Here is a 15,669-nt window from a genome sequence, read left to right on the forward strand (position 1 = left end):
ACTATTTGTTTTATCCAAACAATAGAAGGGGGAAATGCATGCAAAGTCACTGGCCATTCCTGCCCTTCCAACCATACCAGCACTTCCTGGTCTGAAGTGTTGATGTCAGTTAAGCAAGTGTTTGTGTCTAAGCCTGCTGCAGTATGTAACTGCAAACTGGGAAATCTTTCATGTTTTACACCAAACTCTGCTGACCTTTTGTGTTGCTGACATGTACGCTAACATGTAAGCTAGGAGTTTTGTTTAGTGACTCCTACAGCACCTTTCATGCAGGGTCTCAGTCACACAAACCTGTCAAATACCAAACCTAGACCTCTTCTGTACCTGGCTGCACATTGGCTCAACACTTCGAATGCTGTATATTGTATGACGTCAGATGTACCATTCATTATTCATCATGTGTGCTGAACCTCTCTCTCTGATCAGAGCCTACTTTGTTTACCATTAGGTTGTGATGCAGTATCCCACCCGGGCGTGTCATCTCAATGATGCTATTGCAATCATTCAAAGGTGTTGCGTCTGTGTCATTTTCAGGAAGGCCATTGCTAAATCGGGTCTACAGCACCTGTCGGCCCAGCCCAGTGCCTCAGCCCTGGCCAAGTTTGACCCAGACAGGGAGATCCGAAGCAGCTGTGACTGGACCGTAAGTGCAGCCTCTGGCCCAGCTCATCGATTTTTGTACCCCATAATGGACTACATGCCCCTAATGAGTTTCAGAGTAGTGTACTTTGTTTACCCAGAGGTACTGTTTGGTAGTGGATTCTATGAGCTAAGCTTCCTATTTGTCAGGGGGAAAAAAAAGGGTGTATTTAATAGACTCTTCCTCTTCCTCCAGGAGAACGCCCTGTATGGGGAGCACATCTGGTTTGAGACCAATGTCTCTGGGGACTTCTGTTACGTCGGAGAGCAGCACTGCTTCGCCAAGACACTGGTGAGTGTGTGTGTGTGTGTGTGCGCGCAGCTACCCCTGGCCCTGCCTGACATCACAAAGCCACAGATGCTGTGACAGGAACGAGCCCAGAGGAAGAGAGGAATGAACTGATTAGACGAGATGTATTTGTAGTGCATCCCTAAAGCTAGAGGGGGAGTATTAACTCCTTGTCACATTTGTTTTTCATCCGTCAGCGGATGTTACTGTCACAATGTATACCACCCGGTACCATACAGTACACTTCTAGAGAATGCAGATTGTATAGCTCAATAGCTCTCTGCAACTGTAAACATTATAGTATGAGAAAGGGGTCCATGTTATGAACATAAACACGGTCTCTTCATTTTTTGGAGAACTGATGGGATTATAAAAAGTGGGTAACTAGCAAGAAAACCTGTAAAAACGAGCCAAATCTTCTTTTTTTCCCTCCAGATGATGGAGATATATTTTTCGATTTTATTATTTGTATGAGATTTAGTTCTGACATCCACAGTGTGTGAAAAATCTATTTTTTTCACACCAGGGGTGTCAAACTCATTCCATAGAGTTTGCTGTTTTTTGTTTTTTCTGTTCAATTAAGACAACCCGGTGAGGGGAGTTCTTTACTAATTAGTGACCTTATTTCATCAATCAAGTACAAGAGAGGCTTGAAAACCCGTAGACACTCGACCCTCCGTGGAATGAGTTTGGCACCCCTTGTGTAGAGGCTCCCTCTGGTGTTCACACAACCATAACACACTTCACCTAAGAAGTAGTGCTGCCATCTTGAGGGAGTTGCACCCATAGAGGTAGATAGAGGGCCCTTTTTTGCATCTCTGCCATGTGGCTTCTGTGACAACATGGGCAGCTCCATTGAGGGCTTTCTTCATTTTAAAGTAGTCAAGGGTGGATACTGCCACCTGGAGTGTGTTGTCTGAACAGGTATAAAACCAAGGTTGGTAATTTACTGCCACCTGCAGTTAAGGAATATTTGCTCAGGTGTATAATTCATTGGCTGATCCCTCCTGAGGACCTTGTTGGAATTATGGGAATCTTCTGTAACCCATAGGAAGTCCTACCAAATTGACTACTTCAAATGGTGAAAGGCTTCAATGGCACTGCCCATGCTAAAACAGGCTTTGGGGCACTAGAGCGGTCTATATACGTTTTATGGTTGTACCCTGAATTATCACGTTAAAAGAAAGTAATTTAATTCAGGAAGTTTTCATGTATTACTACGAGAAGGGTCATTAAATAATATTCTCTCACTCATCTTTTGTCACCACAGCAGAAATCTGTAGCCCGGAAAAAATGTGCAGCCTGCAAGATAGTGGTTCACACAATCTGCATAGAACAGCTAGAAAAGGTAAGTTTCAAGCCATTTTCCCAACAAATGTTTCACAAACTTTTCATCCATTGAACTGTGATTTCACCTGGTTGAGGATAGATGTTAAATGATGTATTATCGCCAAAGTTGTGGAAATTAGTTGACAAAATGAGTTGCAAATGTTGAATCCCCGAAAAAAATACCGTAATATCAGCCTTTTCAGATGTTGTCTCTCAAGGAGACAAAATGTTTCCATCGCATCAGGTAAAACGAGATTGAAATGGTAGCCGTGCCAACCTAACCCACCCTGCTCCTCTCCAGTTATTCGACACCGAGGCTATGCCCTATGAAGCCAGCCTGCTTATCGAAGACCCCGCCTTTAGAGTGAGACACTCTGACCTCTCTCAGGCTGCTATGGGATATAACTAGTGCTAGACCATACTCCTTCTCTAACCCTATCTCACTACGCTACCTGACCCGTTGACCTTGCCCTCCAATGCTGCACTCTGATTGGGTCATTCTCTGGATAATCAAAGTGGTTTTCCAAATTGGGCTGCTTTGATTGGTAGTCGAATAGATTCGGTCGCTCATTCCTACAGATTTTTAGTTGCTGAATCTCCCTTTTTCCAAAATGTCTTTAACTTGTTCCCATAACTCTGCTAATCTGAGGGTTAGTTTATATCTATTGTTTATACTTTATCTGGTGCTGTTATGGTGGAGGTAAAGGTGAAGAGCTGGTTGTGACACTGACATAGTAACACATATTGCACCACGGGTTTCCCTTTTCAGTAACGACTTCTAGGTGAACAAGAACTTCAGCATGTTCACTTTAACCTTATACCTCTCCTGTTGGCCATTTTGGATTACTGATTCAGGATTCTATTTTGGTGCAGGGGTTTGTCTAACACCATATTGGAAACAACGACAAACAAAATCAAGGCTTGAAACAATTTGTTTTCTCTACCATGTAGATAAACTTCAGGTGTAAACCGTCATTCAGGGAATCGGGGTCTAGGAATATACGAGAGGTAAGTGCCAATACATTTTTTCCCCCATTTTATCAGCATGATCATGATACTCATGCTCATACTTTATTTTCACACATTTTTCATCTTCCTTTGCCTTTGTCTTGTCATTCTATGTGTCTGTCTCCTCTGTAACCCCTCCCTCTCCTCCTGTCCCTGCTTCCCTTTTGCCCTTTGACCTTCTCTCTTGACCTTTGACCTTAGCCAGTCCTCCAAAGACAAGGTGCTCTAAAGTGCCTCAGGCGGATGGCTAACTGCATGGCCACCCCTTTCCTGAGCCATTCCCAGGTACTATCCCACCCGAACTCCCCAGATCACCCCAACCAAAAGCCACAGTTATGGGGGCAGTAGGAAAGTAATGCCTGACTAGTTGAATGATTTTAAAGACTGGGTAACCCCCAAGTCCTATAGTCCTCCAGAGCTAGCTTTGGGTGTCCAAGTTAAAATCCCCTCATCATATATTCGCATTTTAAAATTGTAGTAATTTTGCAGACACTCTTATCCAGATCGACCTATATTCATCTTAAGATGGCTATTTGAGACAACGTATCACCATCGTATCAAGTACATTTTCCCTCAACAAACTATTCATCAGCAAAGTAAGTGCTGGTGGGACAAGAAGTGTTTTTTGAGGGGTGGGGTGTGTCGGAGGCACCATACCTCTGACTGGCCTGAGCTGCCCTCCCGTAGTGGTGGTAGGGCCAAGAGACCAGAGGTGGCAGATCGGAGTGCTCAGGTTGGTATGTAGGGTTTGAACATAGTCTGAAGATAAAGAGGTGCAGTTCCCCTTGCTGGTCCGTAGGCAGGCACCAGGGTGTTGAAGTTGATGCGAGCTTCGACTGGAAGCCAGTGGAGTGTGCGGAGGAGCAGGGTGACATGGGAGAACTTAGGAAGGTTGAACACCAGGCGGGCTGCAGCATTCTGGATAAGTTGCAGGAGTTTGATGGCAATGCGGGGAGCCCAACCAACAGAGTTGCAGTAGTCTAGACAGGAGATGACAAGTGCCTCAATTAGGACATGCACTGCTTCCTGTGTGAAGAAATGTTGTACTCTACGGATGTTGTAGAGCATAAACCTGCAGGAGCGAGTCACTGCTTTGATGTTTTCAGAGAACGACAGGGTGTTGTCCAGGGTCACTCCAAGGTTCTTTGCACTCTGGGAAGGGGACACCGTGGAGTTGTCAACCGTGATGGAGAGGTCTTGAAGTGAACAGGCCTTCCCGTGGAGGAAGAGCCATTTTGTCAAGGTTGAGCTTGAGGTGGTGGGTCGACATCGAAGCTGAGAAGTCTGACAGGCATGCAGAGATGCGTGTCACCACCTTGGTGTCAGGAGAAAGGAGAAGAGAAGTTGAGTGTCATCCACATAGCAATGATAGGAGAGACAATGTGAGGATATGACGGCGCCGAGTGACTTTGTGTAAAGAGGAGAGGGCCTAGAAACGAGCCCTGGGGGACACCAGTAGTGAGATCACGTGGCGCAGACACAGATCCTCTTCATGCCACTTGGTAGGAGTGACCTGCCAGGTAGGATGCAATCCAGGAGGGTGCAGCGCCTGAGACGCCCAACCCTAAGAGGGTGGAGAGGAGGAGCTGATGGTTCACAGTGCCGAAGGCAGTGGATAGATCTAAGAGGAGGAGAACAAAGGAGAGAGAGTCAGCTTAGTCAGAGCGTAGAGCCTCTGTGACACAGAGGAAAGCGGTCTCGGTTGAGTGAGCTGCCTTGAAGCCTGACTGGTTAGGGTAAAGAAGTTAGTTCTGTGAAAAATGGGAGAATGTCTCCAAAAATGATCTGGAGAAGGGAGGCGGGGATGTTGTCGGGCGGCCGGACCTCACTCGTCGCAGGATTTCATCTGGAGAGAGCGGGGAGAAGGAGATCAAGGCATATGGTAGTTCTGTGTGTGCGACCAGTGGACTCAGTAGGCTGAGTGAAAGAGGAACGGCTGTCGTCAAACTTTTTTGCAAAGTCATCCGCAGAGAGTGAGGAGAGAGGTGGAGGATTACGGAGGGAAGAGAAAGTGGAGAAGAGTTTCCCAGGTTTGGAGGTGGAAGCTTGAAATTTAGAGTGATAGGAAGCGGCTTTAGCAGTGGATACAAAGGAAGAGAAGGTAGAGAGGAGGGAGTGGAAGGATGATAGGTATTCCAGAAGTTTAGTTTTCTTCCATTTCTGTTCAGCTGCCCAAAGCCCTGTTCTGTTAGCATACCACACTTAGTCATTATTACCACAGAACTGGGTTTATAATGGGGTCCTATACACAATAATGTTCACTGTGTCTGGCCAAACCTCTGACATTGCTAATGATAAACTCAACACAAGCTTTCCTTGATCTCACTCACCATTGTCTACATGTACTAAAAATTGGAAAACCACGGTATTTTAAATTGCAAATCTGTGAGTGGGTTGATTAATGTGTTTATGAACGTCGGTTTTCCAGCCCACCGTAGTGCGGCACCATTGGGTCCACCGGAGGCGCCAGGATGGGAAGTGTCGCCAGTGCGGGAAGGTGAGCATGGTTATAATATCAATTAATTTCTGTCCTATATTTGCAGGATTAATGATCTGATGAAACATGTTCTTCTTGAGGGTACATTACCTCTTACATCTGATTAATTTCTCTACAGGGTTTCCAGCAGAAGTTTGCCTTTCATAGCAAAGAGATTGTGGCCATCAGCTGTTCATGGTGTAAACAGGCAGTAAGTTGGAAAGTTGACCAGTATTGTCGCAGCTACATAATCCTGCAGCAATGTCACCTTGTCTGAGAGAGATTTGCATGTTTATCCAAACTTCACGCCAGGGTAAGCCTACACGAAACACAGCCCTTATTTTAATGGTTTCTAAAATCCCCTATGGGGAAAATGACTGGTGGGAAAATGATTGGTACCATTTCTCTGTTTGACCGCTAGGTTTTATGGGTATTATGACACCTCCACTGTGGGGGTCTATTTGATAATTATATATGATTGATGTTATGTTTGTAAATTGGTCTATAACTGAGAAACCGATTTAAAATCTACTACTACTACTAATATTAGCTGGCCAAAATTAGGCTACATGAAAAGTGCAATACTGTTAATATACAGTTGAAGTCGGAAGTTTACATACACTTAGGTTGGAGTCATTAAAACTAGTTTTTCAACCACTCCACAAATTTCTTGTTAAGAAACTATAGTTTTGGCAAGTCGGTTGGGACATCTACAAGTACTTTTCCCAACAATTGTTTACAGACAGATTATTTCACTTATAATTCACTGTATCGCAATTCCAGTGGGTCAGAAGTTTAAATACACTAAGTTGACTGTGCCTTTTAACAGCTTGGAAAATCCCAGAACATCATGTCATGGCTGTAGAAGCTTCTGATAAGATAATTGACATAATTTGAGTCAATTGGATGTGTACCTGTGGATGTATTTCAAGGCCTACATTCAAACTCAGTGCCTCTTTTCTTGACATCATGGGAAAAATCAAAAGAAATCAGCCAAGACCTCAGAAAAAAAATGGTAGACCTCCACAAGTCTGTTTCATCCTTGGGAGCAATTTCCAAATGCCTGAAGGTACCACGCTCATCTGTACAAACAATAGTACGCAAGTATAAACACCATGGGACCACGCAGACGTCATACCGCTCAGGAAGGAGGCGTGTTCTGTATCCTAGAGATGAACGTGCGAAAAGTGCAAATCAATCCCAGAACAACAGCAAAGTACCTTGTGAAGATGCTGGAGGAAACAGGTACAAAAGTATCTATATCCACAGTAAAACGAGTCCTATATCGAGATAACCTGAAAGGCTCCAAAACCGCCATTAAAAAAGCCAGACTCCGGTTTGCAACTGCACATGGGGACAAAGATTGTACTTTTTGGAGAAATGTCCTCTGGTCTGATGAAATAAAAATGGAACTGTTTGGCCATAGTGACCATCATTATGTTTGGAGGAAAAAGGGGGAGGCTTGCAAGCCGAAGAACACCGTGAAGCACAGGGGTGGCAGCATAATGTTGTGGGGGAGCTTTGCTACAGGAGGGACTGGTGCACTTCACAAAATAGATGGCATCATGAGGAGGAAAATTTATGTGGATATATTGAAGAAACATCTCAAGACCTTACTCAGGAAGTTAAAGCTTGGTCGCAAATGGGTCTTCCAGATGGACAATGACACCAAGCATACTTCCAAAGTTGTGGCAAAAATGGCTTAAGGACAACAAAGTCAAGGTATTGGAGTGGCCATCACAAAGCCCTGACTTCAATCCCATAGAAGATTTGTGGGCAGAACTGAAAAAACGTGTGCGAGCAAGGAGGCTTACAAGCCTGACTCAGTTACACCAGCTCTGTCAAGAGGAATGGGCCAGAATTCACCCAACTTATTGTGGGAAGCTTGTGGAAAGCTACCTGAAACGTTTGACCCAAGTTAAACAATTTTAAGGCAATGCTACCAAATACTAATTGCGTGTATGTAAACTTCTGACCCACTGGGAATGTGATGAAATAAATAAAAGCTGACATAAATCATTCTCTCCACTATTATTCTGACATTTCACATTCTTAAAATAAAGTGGTGATCCTAACTGACCAAAGACAGGGAATTTTTACTAGGATTAAATGTCAGGAATTGTGAAAAACTGAGTTAAATGTATTTGGCTAAGGTGTATGTAAACTTCCGACTTCAACTGTATATACTCTTTTCAGGGAATATATGTAAATCACGAGGCTCATCTGCATTTGGTTTTTCTCAGCAACAAAAGAGTGATAAAATGATGTCTGATGCCTACCTCTGTGTGGTCTTAGTGCTGCTGTACCTCAAACTATGGATGATAATGACGTGTGTCTGTATGCTTTATGCTTATGTGAGACATTTGTGTGAGTGTCTGTGTTGAATGAAAACACTTCCAATGAATATGGATGTGTGTGATCACTGATGTATTGTGTGAGTGTGTACAGTAGCGCTATTCACCCTCTGTAAAGGGTATGTTTATGTGAGACAGTTGTGTGAGGGTCTGTGTTGAGTGTTTTAAATGAATGATGTGTGTGTTGTGCTCACTGCTGCTGTCCTTTCCTCTGTCCCTTTCCCTACTCCAGTATCACAACAAGGTGTCCTGCTTCATGCTGCAGCAGATCGAGGAGTCCTGCTCCCTGGGTGCTCATGCCTCTGTCATCATACCCCCTACCTGGATCCTCCGGGTTCGCAGACCTCAGGTATATTTAAAAACATTCGATAACATAAAAAAAAAAAAATAGATGTATATTGTCACATGCACTGGATAGGTACAGTGAAATGTTGTTTTACGGTGTCGGCCGTAGTAGTATGGTGCCTCCGGAGCAAATTAAGTTTACTTGCCTTGCTCAAGGTCACAGAGATTTTTCACCTTGTTGGCTCGGGTATTTGAACCAGCACTCTAACCGCTACGCTATCTGCCGCCCCCACAGTCACAAAATACACCGTCACATAATACACTTTCAAGTATTCAGATATTCACTGCCACCATGCGAGTTTACAACGTGCAATGGTATGCTTCCCCAAATACTTTGTGGTGCCATTGCACTGCGTGGCCAACAGAGGGTGGCAGTCATCCGTTAGTTTGAGCATTCAACAGTTCTGATAAATTACAGTGTATTATTTACAGTTGATCAAATGCTGTTCCTTATATAAATGGAATACCAACGTGACATTTAATCCTCATGTGTTATTCTTTCAGACCTCGCTAAAGTCGAGCAAAAAGAAAAAACGGACCTCGTTTAAGCGCAAGTCCAGCAAAAAGGGAGTAGAGGTGAGTTCATCATCCATTGCAAATGGCGTTTCCTACCGTTTGTAATGTGAGGAGACGTACGTAACTAAAATGTCCTTTGCTGATTAGCCTGAGGGGCATCATTTCCATTATACTGCATCTGTTATGAACTGTTCAATTGGTTTTACATTGAAATATTATACATGAAGTCCATACTTATGGAATGGTAGCTAAAAGGGCAATGTCAAACTAATGACAAGGTATTATTGACGTAGACAGTCTTGGCCCTTATCAAATCCCTGCTGACACAACCCAGCCAGGGACATAGGATGTGCTTGTCAATACATACTTCATGGCGACATCCAGTGTCGAATACCATGGCTTTAATGCATTTACATGACAAGTGCATGTACAGAAATAATTCTCTCTCTTGTCTGGCCTTGCGTTGGTTAGCCAGCCCTCCAAAGACAAGGCGCTCTAAAACGCCTCAGACGGAACCCGTCCCAGGTACCATCCCACCCCAACTCCCCAGATCACCCCAAAGCCACGGTTCTGGAGACCGTATTGATCAATTCAACTGTGCACAGTGTTAAGACAACTGTATACTCTTTGGCTTGCTATGTCTCATAGAGAGTAGGAAGTATCCACGCAGCGTCAGCTCTATGCCATTTTCAATTTAGTGAGTTAATTTGGCATAATGTTACACGAGTCTGACGCGATAGTTTATAACAAAACATCAGTAAAAGCAGCAAGAGCTTAGTGTTCTTCCCTTAGGAAACCAACACTGTACATCAGTCTCATCTTTCACGTCTCTAAATGCATCCCTTTATTTCCTCTGCCCTCTCCCTTCCTCTTTGTGCAGGAGGCGCGCTGGAAGCCCTTCATAGTTAGACCCATTCCCTCTCAGCTCATGAAGCCGCTGTTGGTGTTTGTCAACCCGAAGAGTGGGGGAAATCAGGTGAGAGCCGTGCTGTCTGTGCTGGAGCTGTCAGTGCAGGCCCAGTGGGCCGAGGCCAACACCAGTCACAGGTGTAATCCTGACTGGTCTGTAAGCCGTCTGTGAGATGAAACACTGTCTGCATCTTAAAGAGTCTTTCATCAGTCCAGTCAGGGCATCTCATACCTCACGCATTTGTCTGGATCACTCAATCATATACTAGTCAGTTAATCAAATACTTCTTTATTATTATGATGATGATGATGAACTGGTAGTAATTGTACTCCTACTCATTTTCAGGGAGCCAAGATTATCCAGTCGTTCATGTGGTACCTGAACCCTCGCCAAGTATTTGACCTGAGTCTGGGAGGACCCAAGGATGGGTAAGTTTCTCAAAAATAGCAGGTGCAAACATTGTGCTAGTGCAGAGTATTATTTTGCTATTATTTTTTGTTCTTCCTATGGATACACTATGCTATTATTCTGTCTGCCCAGGAGCCATTTGCGGTGTAGGACTCCCCTTCACTGTGAATGCTGCCAATTTTAACTGAGTGTGGGAGACCTTCATTAACAGGCTTGATACTGTGGACTGACTGTGACAGAAAACCAGAAGTTGATTTTGCCTCTTGCTCTGTCTCTCCAAGGTTAGAAATGTACCGTAAGGTGCATAACCTGAGGATACTGGCATGCGGAGGGGATGGCACGGTGACTAGAAACAACAGCAATCTTTTTAAGCAATACACAGACATTCCTGAACTATTTTCGCAGCAAACTTTACTTTGTGATCATTCAAATAACAGCACACAGTGTCTGGTGCTTTCCCTTAAAGGCATTTGACCCCATCTTAGTGATCTGAGCCCTGAACTTTGATGGTTATCTAAGTGATTGAACAGCAACACACACTATGCTGCAGGTGCAGTTTGTTAAGCTGTTCAAACATTTATTCCTTAAGCAAGGATAATAACAATGTTGGGCATGTTGTTGAAGGGCACATCACATGATGTTTTTGATAATATGTCTGTTGTATGGTGTGTGTGTAGGTGGGTTGGATCCTGTCTGCTCTGGACCAGCTCCAGCTGAACCCCCAGCCTGCAGTAGCCATCCTGCCTCTGGGGACAGGCAACGACCTGGCCAGGACCCTCAACTGGGGGGGGGTGAGTATTTTAACCATATCTGGACAACATGTACACAGAGTGTACATTAGGAACACTTTTTTAATATTGAGTTAGCAGCCCCCCCCCTCTCTTTTTACCCTCAGAACAACCTCAATATCTCAGGGCATGGACTCTACGAGTTGTCGAAAGCTTTCCACAGGGATGCTGGCCCATGTTCACTTCAATGCTTCCCACAGTTGTGTCAAGTTGGCTGGATGTCCTTTGGGTGGTGAACCATTCTTGATTCACACGGGAAACTGTTGAGTGTTTTTTATTTTTTTACAGCAGCGTTGCAGTTCTTGACACACTCAAACCTGTCTATGTGCCCTCTGAATGGCACACATACACAACCCATGTCTCAATTGTCTCGAGGCTTAAAAATCCTTCATTAACCTGTCTCCTCCCCTTCATCTACACTGATTTTGAAGTGGATTTAACAAGTTACACCAATAAGGGAGCATAGCTTTCACCTGGATTCACCTGGTCAATGGAAAGAGCAGGTGTTCCTAATATTTTGTACACTCGGTGTATACCCCTCAAAGCTGTGCTTTTCCATAGTCGTTGGACAATGTAGGTGCACAGTTAACTCTGTAGAGGGCACCAGAATCATGACAATAGCTGCTTATTATTTCTTGAAAAATGTCTTGAAGAATTTATATATCTCAGGAGGAACTAGCTGCTTTCTACAATGAACTGTGTTTAATGCTCTTGGTGTTTTCCTTCTCTATTCCTCCCCTCTACAGGGTTACACAGATGAGCCGGTGTCTAAGATCCTGTCTCATGTAGAGGATGGGAACGTCGTCCAGCTCGACCGGTGGAATCTAGTAGTGGAGCCCAACCAGGATGCTGGTGCAGAGGAGAGGGATGAGCAGCAGACAGACAAGGTGAACAAACCCCCTCTCATCCCAGATCCTGTACTGTAGACATGGACTGTCAACGTATGATGGTGTGGTGTGTGTGTGGATGGGTTTGAACTTAGTGCTAGCGCTTTTACCTATCAGAGGGTGTGTTTGTAATAACATCGTAAATCAGGTCTTGACTGTGATGAGTTCATCGACCCCCAGAGAACTAACCTCTCTACAATGTCACAATATAATTAGTTTATTGTGAACAGGGTCATGGCTGGCCACACACCAAAATACCTCAGTGACCTTTCCATTATTTAATGGGTAGTTAGTTCTAAAAGTTGAGAGAGTTTATCAACTAGAAAGAAGCACAATGTTGCTCCATGACCTCAAACGTGATGTATTATTTTATTATTTTGTGTTTATGGCAGTGAGGGTAGTCTGGGGTCACTGAAGACCGTAGGACTGAGGATGGAGTTGGGCTCAGTATACTCCGGTTTAGTGTTGAAATGTCAACATTTGACATTGTGATTTCGGCTGTTTTGGTGATATCGCTCGCGTCTGGGATTAACACATTTTTGTACGGGTTTTCTTTTCCGCAGCTCCCCCTCGACGTCTTCAACAACTACTTCAGCCTCGGCTTCGACGCACACGTGACACTAGAATTCCACGAGTCTCGAGGTTGTATTTCCGATCGAACTCTTAACGTTGACCACCCATGTAATGCCATTGTTGGGGATAAATCTGTGCTATCCATAGACGGCTCACATCGACAGTAACAAATGATGCTGTGTGTATCTACTGTACCATTTGTGCGTGCTCTGCTGCGCAGTACAGTCATATTTAACTAAGTTCTTCAACCACATTACATATAAGACAGGAGAGATTATTCCACAGAAAATAATAATGTTCCTGGAGTTTTTTAGGAGTTTAGAGTGATGAAAAGTAGCCCAAGCAGAGCCATTACTAGAGATATATAGTGTCATAATTACTCACAACTCATCATGCCTTCTATAACCGACGCTCCTCAGAGGCCAACCCGGAGAAATTCAACAGCCGCTTTCGGAACAAGATGTTTTATGCAGGGGTGGGTACAGTTGTGTTTCCTAAACAGGAGAAAAGAACAAATACATTCCTATTTTCTCACCATTATCATCACTTTTACCATTTAGTAGTGATAGTAATTGTTTTATTTGTGGCCATAGCTTTAGTCGTGTCAATGTTTTCTATTGATGATCTACAAGTTTGATTCTCTGGTGTTCCTTCTAACCAGACGGCCTTCTCGGACTTCCTCATGGGCAGCTCCAAAGACCTAGCCAAACACATCAAGGTCGTGGTGAGTTCAACTGACCATTACATGGACCTTGGCTGCAGCTCAGATTGTGTGACGTCATTCCACAACGGGTTCAAGTTCAAATCTAAATCTGTTAACAGGAATTTCCCACTTCATAGTAAAAATAGTTGGTGCAGAAATAGAAATTGAGTTTGAGAGCCTGGGCTCCATTCTGAGCTTATAGTAGGTAGGTTGTAAGGATCACATCTCATTAGACTGACAGATGTGTTCTTCACAGTCAGAATGTGGCACCTTTCAAAGGGTACATTTTATAGGCCATGTGAGAACTCTTCCAGGAATGATCTGAGTGTGTATGTGTACAGTAATGGAGACGCCTGTCTGTCTGTCTGTCGGTCTCCTCTCGTTAGTGCGACGGCACCGACCTCACCTCAAAGGTTCAGGATCTGAAGCTGCAGTGCCTGGTGTTCCTCAACATTCCCAGGTTAGCAGCCTCGATGGGGAAAACGGGTTATATATGACATGTTACAATTTTGTCACTGTTGTAACGGAGGCTGTAGGCTAAGATAGGCACTTAACCATGTGTGTATGTGTGTACTAGATACTGTGCTGGTACCATGCCATGGGGCAACCCAAGCGAGCACCATGACTTTGAGCCACAACGGCACGACGACGGCTGCATTGAAGTTATCGGCTTCACCATGACCTCTCTGGTATTCACCTATCAACCTGAATTTGTCTGTGTGTTAGAACATAAGTTAGTAGATTTAATGAAATGGATGAGTCCGTTTCTTTACATTTGTCCTAGTCGTGACCTTGCTCTGATGGATGATCGTCTCGTCCTCCCTGGTGCTGTAGGCCACGCTGCAGGTCGGAGGTCACGGTGAGCGGCTGAACCAGTGCAGAGAGGTGACCCTCACCACCTACAAGTCCATCCCCATGCAGGTAGATGGGGAGCCGTGCAAGCTAGCCCCCTCCACCATCCGGATCTCCCTGAGGAACCAAGCCAACATGGTGCAGAAGGCCAAGAGGAGGACATCTATACCGCTGCTCAACGAGTGAGTAATACAGTCCAGGGTCCAGTCAGAATCCTGAACATCAATCCGCTATGGAGACTTTCTACAGTGTACTTTGTTTAGTCTTTTGCGCTGTCGGCAGGTTGCCTCTGTTGTCACAATGGTGCTTGTGGAGTTGGAAGTTATTGTAATGCATTGCACAAGTCATGACTTAGTGTCCTCGACCGAGCCGAAGGTCGCTCTTCAATTTCTTGCTGTGTGATTTTTAAGTGGCACGCGGGTGTGGCACGCAGGTGTCCTCGACGCTAGCCTTCGGGATTCATTTGCAAGGGTGGCTGAAGCGCTGACAAAGACTTGTGCATGTAAAATAATCTAAGCCGACGAGGGGAAACAAACAGACACACAAAAAAACATTCATCAAAGTCAACATGGCTTTGCTACCATCTTCCTTTTCTCTCCATCAGTAGTCTTCGTCATATCAGTCTGTCTGTCTACAGGCTGAAAATCGGATGTATTATCAGAATGAACAGCCCTTTTTATTTTCATGGTAATTGCGTTACCTTTTTGTCAAACCTGTTGTAAGGTTTTTTGCTAATTTCATACTTCGCTGATTCTGATGTGAGTCCCGCGACAATGTGTTGACTTGCTGACGGAGGAGAATTATGAGTCCTCCGTCTACAGGATTGAAATGTCCGGGGGGGGGGGGCTAATTCAATGATTGTGTTTACAGAAGCCTGTTTTAGCTGAGATTAAACACGTGCACATCCAAACCTTATTCATGATACCGTTCTTCCTTTTTGCAAAGTTGGTTAGAATGGCCCGACCTTCTGTGAAGCAAAACACCAGGCATTTGGACAGAAAGTAAGAATGATAAGATGCAAATGAGTCTGGAATTCAAACAAACAACCCAGCTGTATTCACTTCTACACTGATTACATTGTTTGAGATCATACACCGACATTAGACGTTGTCCTCCCAACTGTTTTGCAACATACTGTAGTAAGAAACATATACGACTTGTGTTGTTGTCAGGTGTCTATTGTCCTTGAACAGAATGGTAAGCTATAGTCGCAACATTGTTTTTGGATCTCCCACACACTGCGAACAGGTCACCTTCGTCACAGATCACAACTGTTTTCATGAATATATAATCATCCTAGAAGCCATCACGATGACAAACGGAAGGGGGGAAAGCAGCGTTGAACACCTCTGGCTTCTCTCAGGCTGCTGTGCATGTGAGCCCAGGTTGTCAGAGTGTTGTGGTTGGAGGTCAATCCCCTGTCATCAGCTTGTGTTAATGCTCTTCCCGGGTGACAGCCTTTCATTATACTTATACCTTCATTTATTTCCATATTCTTTTTTTTTTTATCTCTCAGCCGAGATGTTTCCAACTCCCAAATAGTTTACTAAGTTAGAAATTAATATGGAAAGTAACTGATTATGTACAGTATA

General features: G+C 44.2%; 1 protein-coding gene across 16 annotated transcripts in view; it reads left to right on the plus strand.

The window, feature by feature from the left end:
* LOC139563159 (diacylglycerol kinase zeta-like) overlaps nucleotides 1-15,669 on the plus strand; it is a 131,471-nt gene that overhangs the window by 79,037 nt on the left and 36,765 nt on the right. For 9 of the 16 annotated variants that reach the window (XM_071381492.1, XM_071381496.1, XM_071381482.1 and 6 more), the window contains 21 exons: nucleotides 535-643; nucleotides 836-931; nucleotides 2,199-2,276; nucleotides 2,559-2,621; nucleotides 3,209-3,265; nucleotides 3,467-3,550; nucleotides 5,694-5,762; nucleotides 5,881-5,952; nucleotides 8,328-8,444; nucleotides 8,945-9,016; nucleotides 9,837-9,932; nucleotides 10,212-10,294; nucleotides 10,556-10,616; nucleotides 10,952-11,065; nucleotides 11,809-11,949; nucleotides 12,513-12,591; nucleotides 12,942-12,997; nucleotides 13,184-13,246; nucleotides 13,612-13,685; nucleotides 13,803-13,914; nucleotides 14,060-14,259. In XM_071381492.1, the coding sequence (XP_071237593.1) occupies nucleotides 535-643; nucleotides 836-931; nucleotides 2,199-2,276; nucleotides 2,559-2,621; nucleotides 3,209-3,265; nucleotides 3,467-3,550; nucleotides 5,694-5,762; nucleotides 5,881-5,952; nucleotides 8,328-8,444; nucleotides 8,945-9,016; nucleotides 9,837-9,932; nucleotides 10,212-10,294; nucleotides 10,556-10,616; nucleotides 10,952-11,065; nucleotides 11,809-11,949; nucleotides 12,513-12,591; nucleotides 12,942-12,997; nucleotides 13,184-13,246; nucleotides 13,612-13,685; nucleotides 13,803-13,914; nucleotides 14,060-14,259 (1,896 nt within the window). The remainder of the gene's footprint in view (nucleotides 1-534; nucleotides 644-835; nucleotides 932-2,198; nucleotides 2,277-2,558; nucleotides 2,622-3,208; nucleotides 3,266-3,466; nucleotides 3,551-5,693; nucleotides 5,763-5,880; nucleotides 5,953-8,327; nucleotides 8,445-8,944; nucleotides 9,017-9,836; nucleotides 9,933-10,211; nucleotides 10,295-10,555; nucleotides 10,617-10,951; nucleotides 11,066-11,808; nucleotides 11,950-12,512; nucleotides 12,592-12,941; nucleotides 12,998-13,183; nucleotides 13,247-13,611; nucleotides 13,686-13,802; nucleotides 13,915-14,059; nucleotides 14,260-15,669) is intronic. The other 7 variants (XM_071381494.1, XM_071381497.1, XM_071381495.1 and 4 more) reach the window with 3 other exon arrangements.

The sequence above is a fragment of the Salvelinus alpinus genome, chromosome 33 (genome assembly GCF_045679555.1).
Source record: "Salvelinus alpinus chromosome 33, SLU_Salpinus.1, whole genome shotgun sequence".
Lineage (NCBI taxonomy): Eukaryota > Metazoa > Chordata > Actinopteri > Salmoniformes > Salmonidae > Salvelinus > Salvelinus alpinus.